This window comes from Scyliorhinus torazame, chromosome 21 (assembly GCF_047496885.1).
Source record: "Scyliorhinus torazame isolate Kashiwa2021f chromosome 21, sScyTor2.1, whole genome shotgun sequence".
Classification (NCBI taxonomy): Eukaryota; Metazoa; Chordata; class Chondrichthyes; order Carcharhiniformes; family Scyliorhinidae; genus Scyliorhinus; species Scyliorhinus torazame.
Genome location: NC_092727.1, coordinates 102,464,286 through 102,484,880, shown reverse-complemented (window position 1 = coordinate 102,484,880; position 20,595 = coordinate 102,464,286). Strand labels below are relative to the sequence as shown.

The window sequence follows — 20,595 nt, the reverse complement described above, 5'->3', positions numbered from 1 at the left end:
ACCCAACACCACCCCCCCCCCCCCCCCCCCCACCCGCCCATGTGGGTCAGGTATCACCCCCTTTTTAAAAAATAAAATAAAACTGGAGTTATCAAACGGAGAAGGACTGGAAAGACACAGGTCGGAACTTGTTCCGAATTCTGCTGAAGTTCCTCAAGCCCCTTAAAACAAAATGAATGCTTGGAGGGAGCATGTACATTTCAAGAAAAAAAGGCAGACACTTTTAATAGTTGAGAAAGAGTGATAATAGACTTGGCTCCACAAATATGAGCGTGGGAAGTCTGAAAACTTGGACTGGTTCTCTGAGCAACATCTCTGGAACCAATAAGCTTCCTGTATCCACCCTTCTGTTCCATATAATTAGGGGTTTAACCACGCTGGGCTGGTTAGGTTACAGCAGTTTGCTTTGAGTTGCAGACGCTGTGAGGATCTCGTCTCCTCGACGCACTGTGATGTGTGCATAGTCTGAGCTTTGTGTTTTAAAGATTAAATCGTCTCTTTTTTTTGTTGTTGTTGGTAAAGGAAAAGCATATTGTCTGGAACAATGAGTGGAACTTATGAGAAAAAGCTACCAGCTCTCCTCACCGACATCCAGGGCTCTATGGGATGCCACGCTGCGAAGGACTCTCCCACCCTGCCAGAATCCACGGCGACCGATATTGGGTACTATAACCCCCAGTCCTGCCACCCGCAGCACGATTATTATCCGGCTTCGGCCTATTCTCAGCCCGTGAACCACTACCCGTACCACCAGTTTAATCTGAACAATATCCCGGGGCCTGCCTCCTATTCACAGAAGGCCGACTACGCTTACAGCAACTCGTACCGTCAGTATGGGCACTTCAACCGGGATCCTCAAATGTCGGCGATTGAGAGAGGTAAGGTGGGGGTGGGGGAGGTCCTCGGCATTCCCAATCGCTGTTTGAAGCCAGAGACAATTTGAGAGATGCACCGGTAGGACGCCCAAGTGACAACTATGCAGTCAATTGCATTCCCTTAGAGAAGAGGGGGGAGAGCTTGAGACATGGAGAGCAGGTTTGCTGCTTGCATGACTGCCAGAGGGAGATTGCAGTGCGGCCTTGGTGTCCGAGCCTCCATAACCTGGCGTTCCTCTTAAAGGGATAGCTCACCTGAATGATCTGAAATAGTTGAGAGGCTGCCCTTAGATTCGTGTATCAGCGTGGCGCGTTTAACCGGTTAGACTTGACCAAACGATGTCTGCCTAAGCAAACCCAATGTGCCACCCAAAGCTGGGTCTAACGCTTTGCTCGGGGGAGTGCAGTTGGCCGTTTTGGGTTTATTTTTTAACCAAAGCGCTCAGGGGTGCAGAATGAGAATCGTGGACGGGCGCGCGCGTTTGACAAGACCAAACAAGAAAGTGGCACAGTTTCAGTGGCTGAAACTGACGCAGCATCGGGGATAGCACAACTCAAACCACCTGTGAAAGGGAAAGTCCGTTTGTAGATTTAACAGGGGCTGTGTTTTTTTTATTCAATCACTTGATATGGAAAAGGTGGAAATTAGCACTAATGCAAAGTCTCCATCTGTAAGGAACTTAAGCCTGACCCGTGCGTACAGTTCACAGAAGGTAACTTTCCATTTGCTTGTCAATGCACAAGCACGGTCTTGTTATGTGTACAGAAATGGGGGCAGACCTGTTTCTGGAGACGTTTGAACCCCACAAGGGCTCAGAGGCCAGCAACCAGGCGGCGGTGTGTGTTTGTGGGGGCGGGGGGTTGGGTTGGAGCTAGGGTTAGGACCATGATCTACTTTCAGCGGTTGGTCGGAAGGAACTTGCTTTCCTCTCGGGCCCCGTTTGTTGAGGCATCGGCGCAATGGGAAATGGCATCGGGAAGTGGATACTTCTTCCCGCTGGAGCGGCGAACCCAGGTGGGAGTATGAAAACCTGGTCAGACCAATTCTGTAAAGACCGTGCCGAGTTGAGCTTCCGCGTTGGGGGCACTGTGCATTGTCACTGTGGCCGCGCGCATTTCTTTAATCCTTTATTGGCAAACCACTCAGAAAAATACAGAAAGTCACGAATAGACAAAGTGATATTGTGCGCTGGAAGAGGCGGGAAACCTGAAAGGGGAATGCACTATTCAGATGAGGTAATGTATCTTGTGATAATAATTATCAATAAGAATAATCAGCAGCCCCCTTCCATTTTTCTGTAATTTGTATCCGGAAAGGAACCTTTCAGTCAACTGGCAAAATGGCAAATACTCAAGAGTTTAGAGTATATTTTCCTATTGCACCAGTCGAATATTCATATTGCATCCCCGTGTCCTCTGAGAACCATGCATTCGCGTTGGTTTATTGTACATTCAGCATTTAATTGAAGTGTAATAGACACATTTTCTGCTTGGACTGAACTTTTAATTGCTGAGTTTTGAGTGTGTGTGTGTGTTTTTAATGGTGTGAAGTCTCGACAATTCCGAGAGTGCATTTCATTTCATTTTCTTTTATCGTGTGCTTAAGTTTCAGTGAAGGAAGAACCGGAGCCCGAGGTGCGAATTGTGAACGGGAAACCCAAAAAGATTCGCAAACCCAGAACCATCTACTCGAGCTTCCAGCTAGCCGCTCTGCAGAAACGCTTCCAAAAGGCGCAGTATCTGGCATTACCTGAGCGTGCAGAGCTGGCAGCCTCCCTGGGACTGACGCAAACACAGGTACACGCTACTCACAGTATCGTTGCACCCACTGCCTTCACATCTCACCCAACACCCTTGGGCTAAGGCTTGCCCTGGGAGGGTACAATAAGTAGCTATAGTGATTTCAGTTCCACGCCCGCCTTACTGCTGAGACAAGCCATAACTCTCTCCACCCCCTCCCCCCCCCCCCCCCCCCCCACACACACACACACACACTGCCTTGGCTAAAAGCAGGTACACAGCTACCTGCACAATGTTGCGGTGATAATGGGGCGCTTTCAATGCACGTTCTCTCTCCAAACTTGTTTCCAAGAACATTTCCCGCAATTTCGTTGACCATACTCGCATGCCCCAGTCATACTTTTCTGAGAATCCGTACTGCAGCTCCAAAGAATTATTCACATAATTGTTTCTGTGATCTTGCATGCTTTACTCTCGGTCTTTATGGGGTTTGATTTTCCACCGATTATTGCTACCCTCTTGTCACTGTGAAAAGTTTAAATGGTGATAGTGAAAAGCTGTGACTTGCAGTCAGGTTTCCATGGAACAGTTTTAAATGTACCAGTAGTGAATAAATCAGTGACAAAAGGGATTCAGCAAGCATCCTGAACCACACCAAGACAATAGGCATGAAAATATTTCAACCAAAATTATCTGGAAAAGACCTCAGAAAGTAGTTATCCATGTTTTGTCTCGGTGTATATGGGGCAGTTAGGGGGGTCTGGGGTGTGGAGAATGATTAGATGAATAGTAATTATCCAAGAACATCCATGGAGTCAAAATCCATCGAGTTCAATTTTTAACAGGGATTCAACAGAAAGTACTAAAGATTGACCACGGAAATAATAGTGTATCTTTTAGTCCTACACACCATATAGGAACAACAATACCATTGTTCCCACAGTGGTAGTTGTATTTATATATTTCAGAGGGGGGGGGGTGACTTTTTAATGGTGCCTTTTGCTAAATGTTTACATGCTTCCTCTATCACCTTCTCATGACTTGCCAATGAAGTCTCACTCATCTGTTCTGTTTTTTCTCTCTCTTTCCCACCTGCTCAGGTGAAAATTTGGTTTCAGAACAGAAGATCCAAGTTTAAGAAGCTGTACAAAAATGGAGAGCTCACGATGGAGCACAGTCCCAACAACAGCGATTCGATGGCATGCAATTCGCCCCCTTCTCCAGCCGTTTGGGAGAGTCACAGCTCAACGAGGAACCCCCTCCAACATCAAACCCAGCAGAACTCCCAGAGCTACCTGGACGACTTCAACCACTGGTATCCACCCCACCCCTCGGGCTCTCACTTAGCAGCAACAAACTCACTGCACCAGCCGCCACCTCAGAGTACTGGAGCAGTCTATTAAAACTTAAATATTAACTTCAGAACTTTGAAACTGTTGATCTCTTGCTGTTTCCGAAAAAGAAAGACGATGACGGCAACAACAACAACATGCGTCTACATAGCTCCATTTGAAGTTTGGGGGGGGGGGGGGGCAACATCCCAAAGCTCTTCACAGAACTGTCAAAAAACATAAATAAGTTAATGATAAAACTCTACATCCAGGATGCAGAAGAGAAATGACACGAAATAAAATCACCTGGAAAACAGTCTGCATACCGCCCCCCCCCCCCCCCCCCCCATCCATTTCTGTAGTAAAACACAGCAGTTTTGTACATAATACCAAAAACTGTATAAATGAGGAACAGAATCGGGGTACTTTGTTACCCCTGTCAGTTGTCAGATTCCCACTGCACGCTGAATCGCTCTAACGTTTCCCAATTTCAGTGACAAGCTACATTCTGCATTCTATGCCTCTGTTTTGTTATATTATTTAAGTTTTTTTCTGATATATTGGAGTGGTTAAATTATTACTGCCTGTATATTATTAGAGAGTGGCGGCCAGTTTTGTTTGCTGTAGTGGATAATAATGTATCCATTGAACTATGTCCAATGCAGTATAATTTAAAAGTGGGGTTTTCACTGTAAATTAGGAACTCAGTTTGCAATGTGATGGAGCACAAACGGACTCGACAAATAGCAGGAACTCTATTTATGATGCTCGGTCAGGGGCATCTTTTTCTAACAAAGTGTACATAAAATTTTACACACCAATTGTAAAATAGTAATTAAGAAAATCCTTGCGGGTAATTTTTAAGAATATATGTGACACTGGGAGGAATTCCTCAAGTACATGAATATGTCGCTGCAACTATTTAGTTAGGAAAGGACATCCAAGAAGCACCAACCACTGTTGTAACTTACCTTCTGTTTTGTAATGAATCTTTTAAATGCTTGTTTGACGATGTTCTTGAGAATAATGTTAATAAAATAAATCCTCATTCCACAACTTGAAATCTGTTGGCAATGTGGCTTATTCAGAGCTAGACTATTATTTGAACACCAGTGTTCACATGGTGGTCTTGTGACTGATCTATAAGAGTCATCATAAAACAATTAAACATAATACTTCCACGTGGCATTGCATTTTAATCAGGGTGTATCTTGATATTTAATTCCTATCCTGCACAGTCTGAAAGGTGCAGGCAAAGCAGGGAGGTGACCTAACATTACACCTGCATTTGCCTGAGTTTGAAGGGCTTCGATAGACTAGAGAGATGGACGTGGGTGACTTCACCGAAATACATTGTGGCCCATTTCCTCAGAAAGGTTTGGGTAAAACATCGGAATAGGATGCAATATTAAAACACATTCAAACAAATAAGAGCTCCACATAAGGGCAGCATGTGGATGGTAAATAGTTAAACATACACCCATCTCCTGCTATTAAAGGCAGTTTGGTTTGAGGGCTGCGTGCAAAAGCTCTATAGGCGACAGCCAGGCAGACATTCTGGAGACACAGAGTTGCGTGGAGCAGGATTTTATTAGGCACGACTGCCAGAAAAAAAACTGCTCTATCGCCTGGGGTTAATATCGTGCTAGAGCTCACATACCAGCAAGTGCATCAAAGCTGTTGCAATTGCCAGGCTGACTGCAACAGGAGCTGCCTGATTTAACCCTATTCTTACCGATCTCAACCTCTCACTCCAATACAGCTCCGCATTTATACTGGGAGGGGGGAGTGGTGGTGGTGGGGAGGGGAGGTTGGAAACGGGGTTCGAGAAGAAAATATTTCCAAGTAAAGTTTACTAGTTCATCCCTCCCTTTGTTGCTTACTGCAACAAACTGATGTCCATTTTGGAAACATAGATCTCTGAATCCTCAGATAAGAACTTAGAACGGCGGTCCTCATTCATTCACCAGTTCAGATGCGAATCCGTAAGGTTCCTGATGTCCAACGGCCGCAACCTGGCAGCAAATGCATTTTCCTCCTGACCATCCTTAAATATGGTTTTACTGTTCGGCCCCGAGGAAGGAAGCCAATAAAAATGATAATTGTTCAAATGGGAAAACGAATTACATTTCTTTCAATGCCAATGGGATACATATTTTAAAACGTTACCACACCGTGGATGCATTTCGTATGCGAGCTTTTCGTATGCGAGCTTTGGGTATGGTATTTGCACAGTGCTTTCTGCATATCAGCAGATCCGTGGGTGGTCCATTTTACACAATTCCGGGTATAGTTGCACGGATTCGTGCAAATGTTTAGAAGGTGGACAGTTAGACCCCTCGATGTTCTCTCCACGGAATGTGGACAGACGGGTGGTTAATATTAAACATCCAGGCGCGCTGCGCCTCACGACGAGTCGGGAGTAAATCCCTACTATTTGCCACAACACTGAAGTCGTGTGAGTCACGGTTATTTTCCCTACTTGTGTACATAATGGAGCGAGCAATAAATAAGACTGAGTAACCTCGCATTAGGAAATATCTTTGGGTAGTAATTAAAATGACATGACGAAATCGCAAAAGTGGTCTCCACATTGCCATTGAAGGGAGTGCGTGTGTGTCATGTTACAAAATATACGCTGTTGTCTTCGCTCAAAAAGCCCATGAGTGGAGGTGAAGAACATTTTAGAATGTCGTCGTTCAGCAGATTGCGAGGAATATCATAGGCAAAAAAAACCGAGTTTGAAAGACTGATGTCCCTGTCATTGGGACCAGGATGTTAATTGACGGCTGTGCTCTCTATAATGGTCATTTTAATCACTTCAACAATTGCACCAATCCTTGAAACAAAATCAGCCCGGGAGGCCACTGTTTAATCAATCATTTCTATGTTTCAATCGCTCATGTGGCACCTGTGAAACTCAGGTGGGATCAGGAGACTTTCCAAAGGCAAAATAATACACATGTTTCTGGCGGACCCTATGCATGGGTAGCAGTTGTAAAATGCAGATATAAGCTGCAGTTAAAAAACACAATGCCCATTTTTTTCAGTAAGAACATGAAATATGGAGACATAGTGGTTGAAAAAAATCATTTATTATCGCAGATCAGATTACAGATTGTTACAATATCCCAATAACGATATTGCGGACTCAGCGGTGGATTGTGCACACGCATTTTCCCCTAAGGTGAACTGGGCACGCATTAGAAGAGCTTGGATAAACGACGATTTCCTATTTTACCAGTGAATAGTGGCATCACTTCCATTGATAAACAGTTCTTGTAAATATGTATAGATCAAGGCCTGTGTGTGCAGCATGCAGGTAGAGATCCAGCTCTCCAGGCCGCTTGGTGACACAATGTTTGCAAAGATGCATCGCAGGGAGATTGCAACGTTAATGAATGCCCAGAATGTTGTGTCGAAAGCATCATGATAGCCTCGGCCATCTGCAAAAAATGGCACGAACTCAAACGATTGTACTCTGGTAATCGAACAGTAAGCCATCTCCAAGCCGCCGTCCATGCAACATGAGTTGTTTTTTTTACCTAGAGAAATCAGCAGAGCCTCGGCGTCATATTTCTTCCATTTTAATCCATGTTCTTCCTCGGTCTTGTAATTTACACAAAATTAACCCGAAGGAACGCCGGAGGTTGACATTGCGGCCAAGATGTGGATTGATTTGTATTATTATGCCTATTGGAAGCTTACTGCATGATACATTTTAGATAGCAAAGTCGGACAGCACAGTTCCACCTTGAATACCGAGTAAAATAGGATGTTTGTATTGAGATGACAAAGCAAAAATGCTCTTGCTTTATAAAATTAACTCGATTTCTATAAAGTGATTTCTGGACCTTCTACGAACAGCGTGACCAGTTTATTAAGGTGAGGCTCGCATTATAGTTTAGAGCCACCTCCCGCCGCCTCAACATCCCAAATCTTGAAAAGTTGCATTTAAAATTCAATGAAGAGATTAGTTTCTGTGAGAGCCAAAGAACCATGGGAAAAAATGCAGCACCAAAGGATGCCATTCTTGACTGATCTCCACAGGTGAACTGCTTACAATCTGTTCATTTTATCTGTGGCGGAATTTTAGATTATATTACGTGGAGTTTTCCATTTGAAAGGATAGATTTCAAATTAAGCTATTATTTATAAAGTGGGCTCCTTGAGTAATATAGATAATCTGTTTCCGTGTGGTAACGAAATAGGTTAAATGTTATAAATGTTCCAATCGCACACACAGACCAGTATGTAAAATACCAGCGGGTCCAGGCCTTGCCTAGCTGTACTTCGTGTGTAATGGTTGTAATTGATATTGTCCAGGGTGCAATGAAAAAAAATCGTTTATAAGTTGATTGAAATGTTAAAGTGGAGGCTATCTGAACCCTGGCATATTACATGACGCAGGTAGAGGGAGCAGCGGACTGCAATCGTGTCAGGGAGGATGACAAAGATAAAGGCTGCTTTAAGAAGGGCGCTTTGAAATACAAAGAGCGCGTAAATACTTAGTTAAAGCTGGGTTTTAAAAATAGCCCGCCCATTGACAGAAAGAAAGTGAAACTAGCGGGGAATCGGTGCTATTCTTGGGAGGGGGTAAAATTACAATTCACTTTCATTGATGCAAAACGTCTGCATCTTGAAATAGTGCAAATATTGGCTCAAAAATAAAGCCATAACATTTGTGTTGTTCGCCGGCAGTTGGGGAGGAAACGATCAGCGTGGCCTTTCTACATAAGAAATAGAAGTACATAACATCGTTTCGGAATGGTTACATAACACTTAGCATGTAACAGCCTCCCTAAGAGCAATATTTAAGTGTAACCCTTCGCGGACTGGAGGGCGTCAGTTGCATTCAATTATATCCCGCAGCTTGGGAACTATAGAAGAGTGAGTGAATCTCCTTGTGTTTGCTGTAACCCGCTTTAGTGAGACCTGGAGCGCTGAGAATCCTGGCCCTGCTGCCCAGGACGCTGTGCAGTGCAGCCCGCCGCAGTCTGCGGAGGGTTAAAGCGAATCCTCTTTCCAACGGTCTTGCCAATTGAACATACCGTACCATTCGTGTCGGAAGCTGCAAGGCTGGGGTCCTTCTCCCGAGGCTGCAGACACATTTTCAGTGGGGTGTGATGGTGGATGTTGGGGGGGGGGGGGGTTGGGTGACTGAAATCCGGGGACTGTTGCATTCAAGGCGTTCAAAAATCCTGATCGTTAGACATCAAAGCGAACGGCATAATTTCACTTACATGCTCGGAGCCCAGAATGACCTTACTTACGACTATTTCTTTTTTTGCACCGATTACAATGGAAAATATTTCAACTATGTCCATGGAAAGAACCCTCGACCTCACCTCAAAGGGTCACTTTCCCTACCTCTCTCACTCTCTTTCTTCACACACACACACAGTAGTTAGAGAGCACGAAAAAAAAGCTCAGTCTGATCTCGGCTCCTCGCTGTGGACAAGCGGTATCCTTCTTAGATTTACTGGAGAATGCGTCCCAGAGGCTCATAATAATAAAAAAAAATAATCCAAACTGTAATTACATCTGTACGATTTGTATTCATCAAACAGCCCCAAGTTCGTCAAAGACAAGGGTAAATAATGAATTCAGTTCTGTGGAGTTCCTAAACCTTTCCAGTAATTATGCTGTTTGGAAGACTATACGTAGGCTGTCCAGATTGGACTGCTATTATTATAATCTCAAGCTTTAAAATTACCTATAATTTGCAAAGATGAGCAATTTCTCTATTCAACACATTTTATCCCATCTCTCGATGAGTAAACATGGCCAGTAATAAAGGCTAATTGAGCTGCGGATATAAAGAGAACTCTGATAGCAGAATTAATTCACACTTGGAGCTTTAACCAGAGCTAGCAGCACCGGCGTTGTTTGCTCCATTTCCTGCACCTTTGCTGCATGTATTTCAGGGGGAAGGTGGGATGGGGGGTGGGATGGGTGGGGGGAGAAGAAAAAGGCTGACAAATTGCCATTCTTTGCAGCCTGCAAAATACTTGGTTGAGTAAATACCAGCCGGACCAGGTAAGCCATCGCTTCTCCTATTCTCTACAACAGATATTTTCTCCAGTAAATGTAAATGCCTTTTTTAAAAAAATATTAAACGTGCCGGTCAACGGGAGGGAGGAATTGCTCGGGTGCCCGGGAATATTGCAGAACAGAAAGATCATGTTAAGTTTCGGTCTCTGGGACGAATGTGTGTTCTGCTCACCCCTGTGGTTGTATGTGGTATGTTTTCTTTTGCCTGCAAGGCGTTCTTTTTAACGTTTGGCAACCTGATTCCGCCAATTATTAGTCATGCAAGTTTTCTGTATCGATGGTCGATCCGTTAGGGCGCGTTTCCTGCAAGCTCTGGGCAGAAATATGGACTCGGTGTTCAAATGGACCTACCTATGTGCGATTTACGGGGATCAGTGGGGGGAGGGGGGGGGGAGGCGAGAGAGAAAATCTAATGAGCTTACTCCACGACATCAGCCAAGATGCAAGTTTAAAACAAAATCCACACCCACTTATGATTTCCTTGTGTGTTCCATTCCCCCATTATCCTTGAGGCGAAGCGAGTGCAGGAGCATGAATCCCCGACCCCCCCCCCCCCCCCCCCCCCCGCCACACACACTCCCTCCCTCCCTTTTATTAGGCAGGCTGGTTGATAGATTATTTGCTGACTATTCCGGTACATGAAAATTACTTACAGGCTTGATGCTGTAAATGGGTAGGCTAAACTTAACTCAACAGTTAGGTCACTTGACAGTGCATGCTAACGTTTAAGAGGGGGGAAGTGTAAGAATTGAAGTATTTCAAGACTGAATAGTGCCATAATAAAGGAAAGTTTATTTACATGAAATATAGCAAGTGAAATAGCACTCCAACAAAATAAAACACGTTAGAAACCAGATTGGCGATGATCAAGTTACGTCTTTCTTTTGGGGCGACTAAACATTTTGTAGCTCAACCGTCGTTTTAGATCCAATGTCACTGGCGTGATTTTATCGTTGTACCATTCGGTGTGTGGATGGGGGTGGGGGATGTGTGCGGGGCTTTAGTGTGTCCACCCCCTCCCCGCACTAAAGGTACAGAGAGTGAGGAGTTAACAGCATTTCCGCGAAAAACTCCGCTGTTTTCTATCCGATTGTCCGCAATAGATTGTCCACACTTACTCAAACTGCTTCTTACTAAAACAAGACTGTTTTAAAAATTGTCTGCTCCGTTCAGCAACAGGAGAAAGGATCACTGCCGCACCATTTGTAATGCAGATTTCCTGCTTTGCTTTTTCACATCGATCCAAAGCGTGTTTCTTTTTTTCTTTTATCAGTATTTTGCTGATTACAATATACACCTGCAAGTAATTTGGGTAATAACAACTCAAATCTGTGCAGCCAAACTGTAGTCGGTGCATCTGCCTGATTTCCCCCCCACTCGGAATTGTTACATATTAAGCAGTGCATTTAGGCGACTGAAAATTGCGGGTAATTATCTTGATGGAAAGCGCTTTATTCAGGCAGCTACAGTCAAAATTGCTCTAATTACAGCCCCTTTCACACAAGCATAAAAAAATCTTAAAATAGCAGAGAAGTGGGCTTTGCACACGGCTTCCAGTGCAGATGTTACGGGAGGAGGCTTGACATGCGAGCTATTATGCATTAAAATCTGTAAACACCACTATCTTGTCTTGTAGACTGACTTTGACAAAAAATTGGGAGAGCTAACCATGGATTTCAATACGTGTTGTAGTTTCTGAGATGTGACAAGTGGAGATCAGACACACGTGGTAAGTAATGCGTTTCTTAAATTGCCAATGTTGGATACAGGTGTACCTGTCAGACCTTTGAACGGGGGATATAGATTTATTCGCTTCCATGTTTTTTAAGGGACGTCGACCACATTTGTCTCTCCCGCCTAAAGGCTTAAAGGCCGTTAGTCCCGACTGACAATCAGCACATATTATAACTTAATCAATCTCCTTTCGTACGACGGGTTTATCTGTTTACTTGGGTAACCACAGGCTTACTGTAGCTAGTCATTAATATTCATCAAAAAAACTTTCGAAAACATGATAGCATGTGTTTAATAAAATATAAAGGGGGGGGGGAGGGGGTGTAAACCACGGAGCTAATATAAAACGTGTTATGCCCCATCAGTGAATAGTTTACATGGAACAGAATTAGCACAGATTTTTGGATCGGCCTCCAGTGACGCACTGCATAGCAAAAGGCACACAAAATGCTGATTCGGTGGACAGTGTTGCCACCATTTTATTATTTTAAGGAAGGCCGGGGGTTTAAAATAATAACAAAAAAACAAGCGGAGATCTAAATGAACGTCACCTCGATGCAGGGGCTGATCAAAATGAAAAGGGAATAGAAGGGGAGGGAAAATATTGATGTCAAAAGTGCAATTAAATATACACGTTGGGGCGTTAAGAAAATGTGTACTGTTATGTCGGTGATCAAATCGATTGGCTACAGTTAGGGTGATGTAAAGCAGCCGGAAGCTGTAGCAGACAATATATACATTGCCCATTGAAAAGACAAGTTATTACCTCCAATTATTTCCCGTGTGACAAGTACTAGCTTTCATCCCCCCTTTCCCCTTCCAGTTTAGTATCTTATAATGGCATGTGTCACTTTAGGTTAGTGTTAAATGGAAAATAAATCTGGCCTACCCCCCCCCCCCCCACACACACACCCACGGAAAAGGTATCTTTCACACCCACGGAAAAGGTATCTTTAGTTTTTTTTAAAAGTAAAGACTGTACCTGGTCGTCATGTTAATATCATCATCAGCTCTTCAGTTTCTTTGGAAAGAAAAGAAAGTATCGCAGGAAAATTGCCATCCAAGCTCTTGGTCCAACTAAGCTAAAGCTCGCTTCACACCCCCAGGAAATCCCAGGGCCCTTGAGATAGCTACATAGGTAAGGCCCTCGCTTACCACACTGGAAACCACGGCTCAATTTTAAAAGTTCAGGTTTTTTTTTTTAATCATAAAAAAGACAAATAACAACATTTCCAGAAATGCACCAGTTCTTGGCAAATCAAAGTGTGGTCATGCAAAAAAGAAAGTCGCGTTTCCTCCACTTTTTAACATGACCGCATACATGTTTTATATATATATATTTTTAAATCTATTAAGCTTCGTATCTATGCTTGACCCAAAAGGAAATTGAAGCGAGAAGTTGTGAAGGGAGATGAAATGAATGGAATAGTTTGATCAATTACATGCAAACATCGTGCCTTTCCTTTACACATAATTACAGTTAAATCCACAGTAAGTCGGCATTGCTTTTTCTTTCTTTTAAAAAAAAATGCTAACACACTCCGGTTTCTATAATCCTGAGGAAGGTACTATTAAATTGAGTAGCCATGTTTATCCGAACTGGGTGGATATAGAATGCTTTGAACGCGTTATCACTGCTTTACTTAGAATAATGAAACATAATACATATGCACTATTTACAACTAATTTAACAATATATACACACGCGTACTGTGTTTTCTGGTCCTCTGTTCTCCAAGAAATGTTTTGCCTTCATATTGCTTGGATGAACTAAACACAACCCTTTTATTTTCTGACATAGGCTGTACTTCAAAGAGTACCCGCTCGCCCACTTGGTTATTTCATATTGTTCAACATACCACATTAATCACCCATTGTATTGTTGATTTTCTGAGCGTTGGTGGGATGGGGAAGGCCGTGGTGGGCAATGTTTTTTTTTCGCTGTAGAAAACGGGTGGGATCGACCCAGTATAGAGACTATCGCCTCGAGTTATTTTTAATCCTTCAAAATGGTGACAAGCTATCATGTGGGAGTTAACCATGGTCGACCCGCCTGCACCCAACGATTTTGCCGGGCGATTGTACACATGGCATGCCCGGATGGAGATTTCAATAAAAAATTGACATTTTTTTTTGAAGAGTGCCACCAAAGCAGTTCCATTGTTATACAGGACAAATGAAACTGTTGGCTAACAAACTGGTATTTCCTTAGCAACAGAAATAGAGTAATGAGGTCTGGAAGAGAGAACTCGCCCTAGTCCTAGATGACTATAGGCTGCTTTCCCCTTAGAGGTCAACAGGACAGAAAAGACCATTCGGTCCATCGCGTCTGCGCCCGCTCAAGAACAACCACCAAATTATTCTAATCCCATTTTCCAGCACTAGGCAAATAGCCTTGTATGCCTTGGCATCTCAAGTGCACACCTAAATACTTCTTAAATGTCTCTGCCTCCACCACCCTTCCAGGCAGTGAAAACTCTGAAAATACACAATCCTTTCCCCAGCACCTTTAAAACGGTAATGCGTGAGGGACTGATTTTTTTGTTTTTGTTTCAGAAATGAATTACTGATCAAGGATCAAAGCCCGGCGCGTTGGCCTGTCGGTCGGTTTTCCCTTTTAGAGATACCCAACAATCCATTGTGTATTCCCAGCCTTGCTGTTCTGTTCCAAGTGTGCACAGTACTGCGGTTGTATGCGTTTGAATTGATCAAATTCACTTTGCACTATACAGATTTGTTGCTTTTTTATATGAATATTCCAGTCGCAATACTCCTCAACTAAGCAGGTGGTCCGCAGCTCTACCTGACTGAAGATATACAGGGCAAATTATACATTGATGTTCAAATTGGAACTAGGTACTTAAATAAAAATACAAGCAAATACAGTTGGGACTACCTATCAGTAAATCCTTTGAAATACAGCCTATGAAATCTGCCCAACTAAGAAGGATCTCCATCCTGGAGTAATAAATTCAGTGTGTTTTGTTAAAACACGAAAATTGAGTTTAATAGAACAACTATAAAATCAGTCCCTTTTTTGCAATTCACAACGTAGATTATAGATGCATCAAACTTCTCCAATAGAATTCCAAACATTGTACAAAGCTTGTATCTCACTCATTAGAGGAGTTTGACTCTATATACCCATTGTAGTTATAGAACAAACCTGTTTAGACACGACTGAAAGCACAAAGTCATTCTTATTTCTAATCAGTCGTCTTTTCTGGTCCATAAGACTACTTCAAATCATGTGACACTGATTTTTTGTTGTTGTTGTTTCAAAAGTTTGAGGGGTAGATGGTACCCCTCCTGGTCAATCACATCATCTGGGGTCTCGGCATCGTGTCCTGGTGAGGCGGCGGGTACCACGACCCAAAACTGTTAATGTAGCTGTTCGGTGGCATAGTGGAGCCCTTATTTGGCATGGGAACGTCCCAGGCTGGTGGGATATTTGGCGAACATGGAGACAAAGCAGCGGAGGTGGGCAGGTGGTCGCCTTCTTGCACGTTGGAACCGTGTTTCATCAGCTTCTTGTACTTGGAACGCTTGTTCTGAAACCAGATTTTCACCTGAAATAAAATTTAAAAAAAAGACATAACGCACCCACACATCTACTGCACCTCCGAGTTGATGCGCTGGGCGCATTGGGCTATGCAGAATATGCAAGAGAGTCGACCGATTCATTTAATGGATAAACCAGTGTTTATCCGTTTACAAGTGATGGAGCCAAAACTCCCTCAAAATGACTCCCGTTTTAGATTTCGACGCATTTGTCTTTTTTATTGGGGGTGGGCAAAAGCAACCCGTGTTCACATTTGTTAATGCGTATGACGGACTAATGTGTTCTATAGACAAGGCTACACACAGGCCACTGCAGCCCTTTGCCAATGATCTTGTCAAACCAGTGATGCCTGAACATTCAGGCTCATCTGCAAAGGAGACCGTGAGGAAATAATGACTGCAATCGCACGTAGAAGCTGGACAATAAATTGAGTGGGTTTGCAACGCGTTGTATAGAGAGGATTGGGTTGCTGTCGCTGGGCGGCGGGGGTGGGGGGGGGGGGGAGAGCATTCAATATGATCATACAAAAAGACACAAGGAAGCGAACATATAAGGCCCAGGAGGTTTCGAACGTAAGTTATACGGCTAGATCTGATTTTGCCGTCCACATAAGAGTTGCACACTTCCTACAAAATTGAGTCCGTATGAAGTGGCGCCCACTCAACCCACAATAAACTATAAGTTGATGTGACCAATCACAAAGTTTTGGTGATTTGAAATTAACCATCGATTGGCACTAAAATGTGAGTCTAGAATTTCACATAGAAATTGACCAGAGATAGCGAAAAAAATGTTGGTCCTTAATTAAAGATAGTAAGGTTTTAACCTGAAATGTAAGGTACCCTCTCAGACAGAGACCTGTGGCATTTTAGGAATTTGACGAATGACGATTTAACCTGCCTGCCATCAAAACTATAAACATTCTCCCACATCCCTTTTGCTTGAGAAGTTGCCGAATTATTTGACATACAAGATGTCACGAGACATGTTGTAACTCCTCTGGCTGGTATTATTTAGGTTGTGAAACCCAACTCCTCTTCCCCCCCCCCCCCCCCCCCAAAATCCTTCAGGCCAGAAGACAGGGACACACAAAAAAAGATGCTAACAGATTCATGCAATTCATCCAACAGATTCATGTTGAATCAATATTCCAAATTTAGGAAATAAACCAGTATTTGACAGCAGAATGCTTGCAAATTATCTTATACTGATCTATCCAGCGTGCAGCTATTAAATATTTCAGTGAAGTATCTGTACTTCCTTGTGGGCAGTGGGATCTGTAACAAACTTAAAAGAAAAAAATCTCATTGAAATGTGTCGTTTCCTAGTGCCTTTCTTCTCTGTCTGCATGAAGGCATTATTTTCATTATGTTTCTAGGTGGAAATACCTGGTGATTCTGTAGCGAACATTTGTCATTCAGACACAATGCCTATGTCAAAGGGCCGCTTGCTGGCACATTATCTGCCTGCTCTGCCCGTACTCATGAAAAGTTCCATTCGGGCAAATGGTCGATAGGGCAACAAACATTGAATATAACAGAAGGCCAGTTGCAGCCATAACTATTGCGAATATTTTGAAAGGCTACAATGACTTATTTTTCTTTGAGTATGAAGTTGCCGAATTATTTGACATACAAGATGTCTCGAGACACGTTCTAACTCCTCTGGTTGGTATTCTTTAGGTTGCTTCAGAGGTTTTGACGCAAAGTTCTATACAGACATTAGAAAACCCGCTAAATTCCCTGCAACATTTTGTTTCCTGTCCTTTAAGACATGAAACAAAATGTTCACAGCAATTTTACTTTTTTTTTAGAACTTACGTACAGCAGCAGTAATTGGAATAAAATATAAATAGATAATTAAAACAAATCATTCCTTTGCGGGAATGTATTTATGGTATTAAATCATGACTTTCCCCCCAATTTTCCGAATGAAAAGCTTTGCCTCTGCCCGTCTCTCCGTTTCTGTGCGTGTGTCTGTTTATCTGTGTGTTTCTCTGCCTGTCCCTGTTCCCCTCTCTCTCTCCCTCCCTATCTCTATCTGTCCCCCTTTCTCTTTGTGTCTCTCTCTGTCTGTCTTCCTTTGTCTGTCTGTCTGTCTGTCTCTCTCTGTCTGCATGTCTGTCTCTCTCTATCTCGCTAAGATATATGCACATGTGGATGTCCAATAGTTACCAGAGATATATTTTTGTTTCTTGCACATTTAAATTGCCTCTTCACTAACAGTTCTGGATCATTATTTAATGCCGGTTGACACTGGAAATCCTACAATGGTCAGATCAAGCGAAATACGTTTTAATGTACAATTGGCAGAAACGAGGATTCAACTGAAAGTACGGGAAACACAAAGAACAGCAAAATGAGAAAAGGAAAGCAGGAGCTTTGCTTCATGTCGATTAGTAACGGGAGGCAGGTCATCCAGGAATATGGGAGTTTTCAATATACATTTCCATTTTTAAAAAAGTTCAACACGTAAAAAAAAAGGACACAAAAATATGGAAAGTTGCTCACTGGTACAAACATACTTGAATTACATATTGAAATTCTAATGTATTTGCTTTAAAAGGGAGAGAGCTGCCTGACACAATGGACTCTTTCACTGTGGGACTATGAAGCCAGCCATGGTTTCAACCGTGTGGAGAGATCAATGTGCCGTTTACCTACAGCACGGAGTTAATTTAATACATTCTAATGGACGGGGAATATTGGAGGGGGCTATCTTTTCATTACTAGCGGCCATTTTGGAGGAGGTAAATGTTGCCTTTCTAAAATATCCTCTGCCCTGTGTAAATGGCAGTGGACAGGAGTCACGTAGCCACTGAAAATGCACTGCTCCGCTCTGCTCTCTGAAACATCATACAATTAAATTTCCTGGAAAATTGTCAACCTATACGTATACCACGCTTGGCATATATATTTAGAAAAATAACATTTTAAAACTAACTTTAGCATAAAAGAGGGTGCTTAGACAATGAGTTTGCCCTCAGATGCCTGCGGTTTAATGAATTAACTTGGGCTTTTGCATCACATGGAATTTTTCAGCACACCTTGCGGCTGATTAAACAGAAACATCGCGCCAAATAAAAAGTGGCATTTCACACAAAAAAAGTCGTGTAATTTAGCCTCTGCCATTATATTAAGCTCTCCAATGCTTGGGTACAAATACCTCCTGCTTGCATCTTTGCAGCACATGCTTGTCATCGAAATAAACTGATCTGGGGGGAGTTAGGTCTGCATTCCAGTGGAATGTGGAAGTCGATTACAGCTTTTAAGTGCTGTGGGATCGCTCTGGAAGCCGACAGGAATTCGAAGGTTGCCGTGTTTCTTGTTGGGATTTTTTAAAAAAACTCAGCTCACCGCTCGATTTCCTGGCTATGCTAAAGGAGCCAGAATGTTGAGTTTAAAAATAAAAGAAATATTGAGAAGTGAGGCTGTGGTTGACAACGGGGTTTTGTAAACTAACAAGAATGGCCTATGTGCGATCCCCTCCAGCGGGCAAGGCGGGAGGGAAGGTGAACCCCCTCAAATGCCGAAGAGGGAAGAATTAGAACTGCCCAGCACCCTACCTGTGTCTGTGTGAGTCCCAGAGAGGCTGCGAGCTCTGCTCTCTCCGGCAGTGCCAAGTACTGTGTCTGCTGGAATCGGTGATTCAACGCTTGCAACTGCAGGCTGGAGTAAATGGTCCTCGGCTTTCGGATCTTCTTCCCTTTCCCGTTCAATCGGATCTCTCCATTTTCGATTACAGTCGTTTTCTCGTGTTCTTGGAAGGGAATGGGGTGGGGGGGGGGGGTTGAAAATCGGAAAATTAATTTAGGGCGCATCACATTTTTAAAAATCACGACCCCCTTTAAAAAAATAACCCCTCTTCTAAATCTATATTTTAAAATATACATAAATATAAATATTCACTGCTGGTGCCTTGAATGGCCGATCCCCATGAAGGCGCAGAGCCCTAACAATGCGAACTGGAATCGGAGGCAAAGTCACGTTAGAAAATCGAAGTGCTGGGATGCGCTTTAGGCACTCGTTTGAAACTAGGGAGAAGGGTAGGGGGAGAAAACGATGCAGAAATGGATGGAATTGTCTTATTTTCCAAGTCGGTAACATTTCCCCCTCGACAGCTCAATGTAACAATTCAGTCCTGCGAGGTCGTTTAATTTCCCAGCAAAGTGGATCTCTCGGCAGACAATGGACAATTTCGCCCTAGCGCCGTTCAAGCGTTTCGGCAGCAGGCGCAGTACAGAACTGTACCCAGCTCAGGATTTTCCAGCAGTAGACCTGCCTAATTGCGGCTGTCTATTTAAAGAACGCAATTAAATATCTTTTTATGAATATATAAGTAATGTCATCAGCGAGGCCTCTCAAATCTCGGCGCTGCACTCTTCTCAAAAGGGGGGTTCTTTTTTTCTCTCTCCCTCCCGTGACTGGGTTACAGAATGGCGATAGAAGCCAGCCCCGGTGTAAAGCCATCTCGTATTTCAACAAAAAAAGAACAATAAACAATTCGAACAACGTGAAGCTGGGTGTCCGAGCCGCTCTTGCTTACCTGTGTCGTCTAACCTGGTGTGCCCCAACGTGCTGCTGTTCTGGTAGGGCATGTACGGATTGGGTGCGTGATTGCTAACTGGGCTGGGGTACGGGTAACCCAGTGATCTGCCGTAGGAAGGGGCGCCCGAGTAGGAGCCATCGTGCTGCGCGTGTCCGCCCGTGTGCAAGCCGTGCACCGGATAGTGTCCATGGGACATGCCAGGGGATGACTGCTGCGCCGGGTGTCCAAACTCCAGAAAGGCCGACTTGGACGAGTCTGGTCCTAGCAGACCGTCAGCCATCGCGCTCATAGTCATCATTAAGGAGGAAGTGCACGGGACCGACTAGGAATTACCAGGGGTGCAGGAGATTGACAAGAAATTGACGCGCAACATGAAACTGACACAGAGGCCGATCGCCCACCAAATCCACAGCCGTCTTCTCCTCAGTTTTTTTTTCCCCAGGTAGAGGCGAACTTCCCACTTGTATATGCCCGAGTGAAAAAAGGGGGGGGGGGAAGAAGGGGGGAGAGAGAGGGGAAAATAAATCGGGGTGGGGGGAGGGGGGGTTAAGTTGAGAGAATTCCCCGTGAAATTCAGGAAAACTTCTGGATTTGCATGGCTGCTTCATGCATATGGATCTGATATGCAAACACGTCCAATTGGCTGTCTCCTGCCGTGTGATTGGACGAAGGGCGTATTACATCACTGGGCCGGCGGCGATCCTAATTAACTTTAATTAGAATCAGTTAATGAAAGCTGCAGCTCCATCGG

The 20,595-nt window shown here is 43.6% G+C and overlaps 2 protein-coding genes and 1 long non-coding RNA gene across 5 annotated transcripts in view; 2 read left to right on the top strand and 1 right to left on the bottom strand.

Moving 5' to 3' along the window:
• Positions 1-387: 387 nt before the first annotated feature.
• On the top strand, positions 388-5,009 carry dlx3b (distal-less homeobox 3b). Its single transcript, XM_072487142.1, has 3 exons — positions 388-878; positions 2,482-2,672; positions 3,716-5,009. The coding sequence occupies exons 1-3, from the start codon at positions 545-547 to the stop codon at positions 4,016-4,018; spliced, it is 828 nt and encodes a 275-aa protein (XP_072343243.1). The 5' UTR covers positions 388-544; the 3' UTR covers positions 4,019-5,009.
• Positions 5,010-9,894: 4,885 nt separating this feature from the next.
• LOC140398446 (uncharacterized) overlaps positions 9,895-20,595 on the top strand; it is a 39,209-nt gene continuing 28,508 nt past the window's right edge. For all 3 annotated transcript variants that reach the window (XR_011937486.1, XR_011937489.1, XR_011937487.1), the window contains exons 1-2: positions 9,895-9,985; positions 11,637-11,729. This is a non-coding gene — a long non-coding RNA (uncharacterized lncRNA). The remainder of the gene's footprint in view (positions 9,986-11,636; positions 11,730-20,595) is intronic.
• On the bottom strand, positions 12,908-20,336 carry LOC140398445 (homeobox protein DLX-6-like). Its single transcript, XM_072487140.1, has 3 exons — positions 19,842-20,336; positions 18,862-19,055; positions 12,908-15,303 (listed from the first exon to the last, which is right to left on the bottom strand). The coding sequence occupies exons 1-3, from the start codon at positions 20,140-20,142 to the stop codon at positions 15,052-15,054; spliced, it is 747 nt and encodes a 248-aa protein (XP_072343241.1). The 5' UTR covers positions 20,143-20,336; the 3' UTR covers positions 12,908-15,051.

Bases quoted from the DNA above. Each gene is read 5' to 3' on its own strand.
- dlx3b (XM_072487142.1), top strand. From the start codon at position 545: ATGAGTGGAACTTATGAGAAAAAGCTACCAGCTCTCCTCACCGACATC. The intron at 879-2,481 runs GTAAGGTGGGGG...CGTGTGCTTAAG, and splicing joins AATGTCGGCGATTGAGAGAG to TTTCAGTGAAGGAAGAACCG. The intron at 2,673-3,715 runs GTACACGCTACT...CCACCTGCTCAG, and splicing joins TGGGACTGACGCAAACACAG to GTGAAAATTTGGTTTCAGAA.
- LOC140398445 (XM_072487140.1), bottom strand. From the start codon at position 20,142: ATGATGACTATGAGCGCGATGGCTGACGGTCTGCTAGGACCAGACTCG. The intron at 19,056-19,841 runs GTAAGCAAGAGC...TTCCCTTCCAAG, and splicing joins CACCAGGTTAGACGACACAG to AACACGAGAAAACGACTGTA. The intron at 15,304-18,861 runs GTAGGGTGCTGG...ATTTTATTTCAG, and splicing joins TGGGACTCACACAGACACAG to GTGAAAATCTGGTTTCAGAA.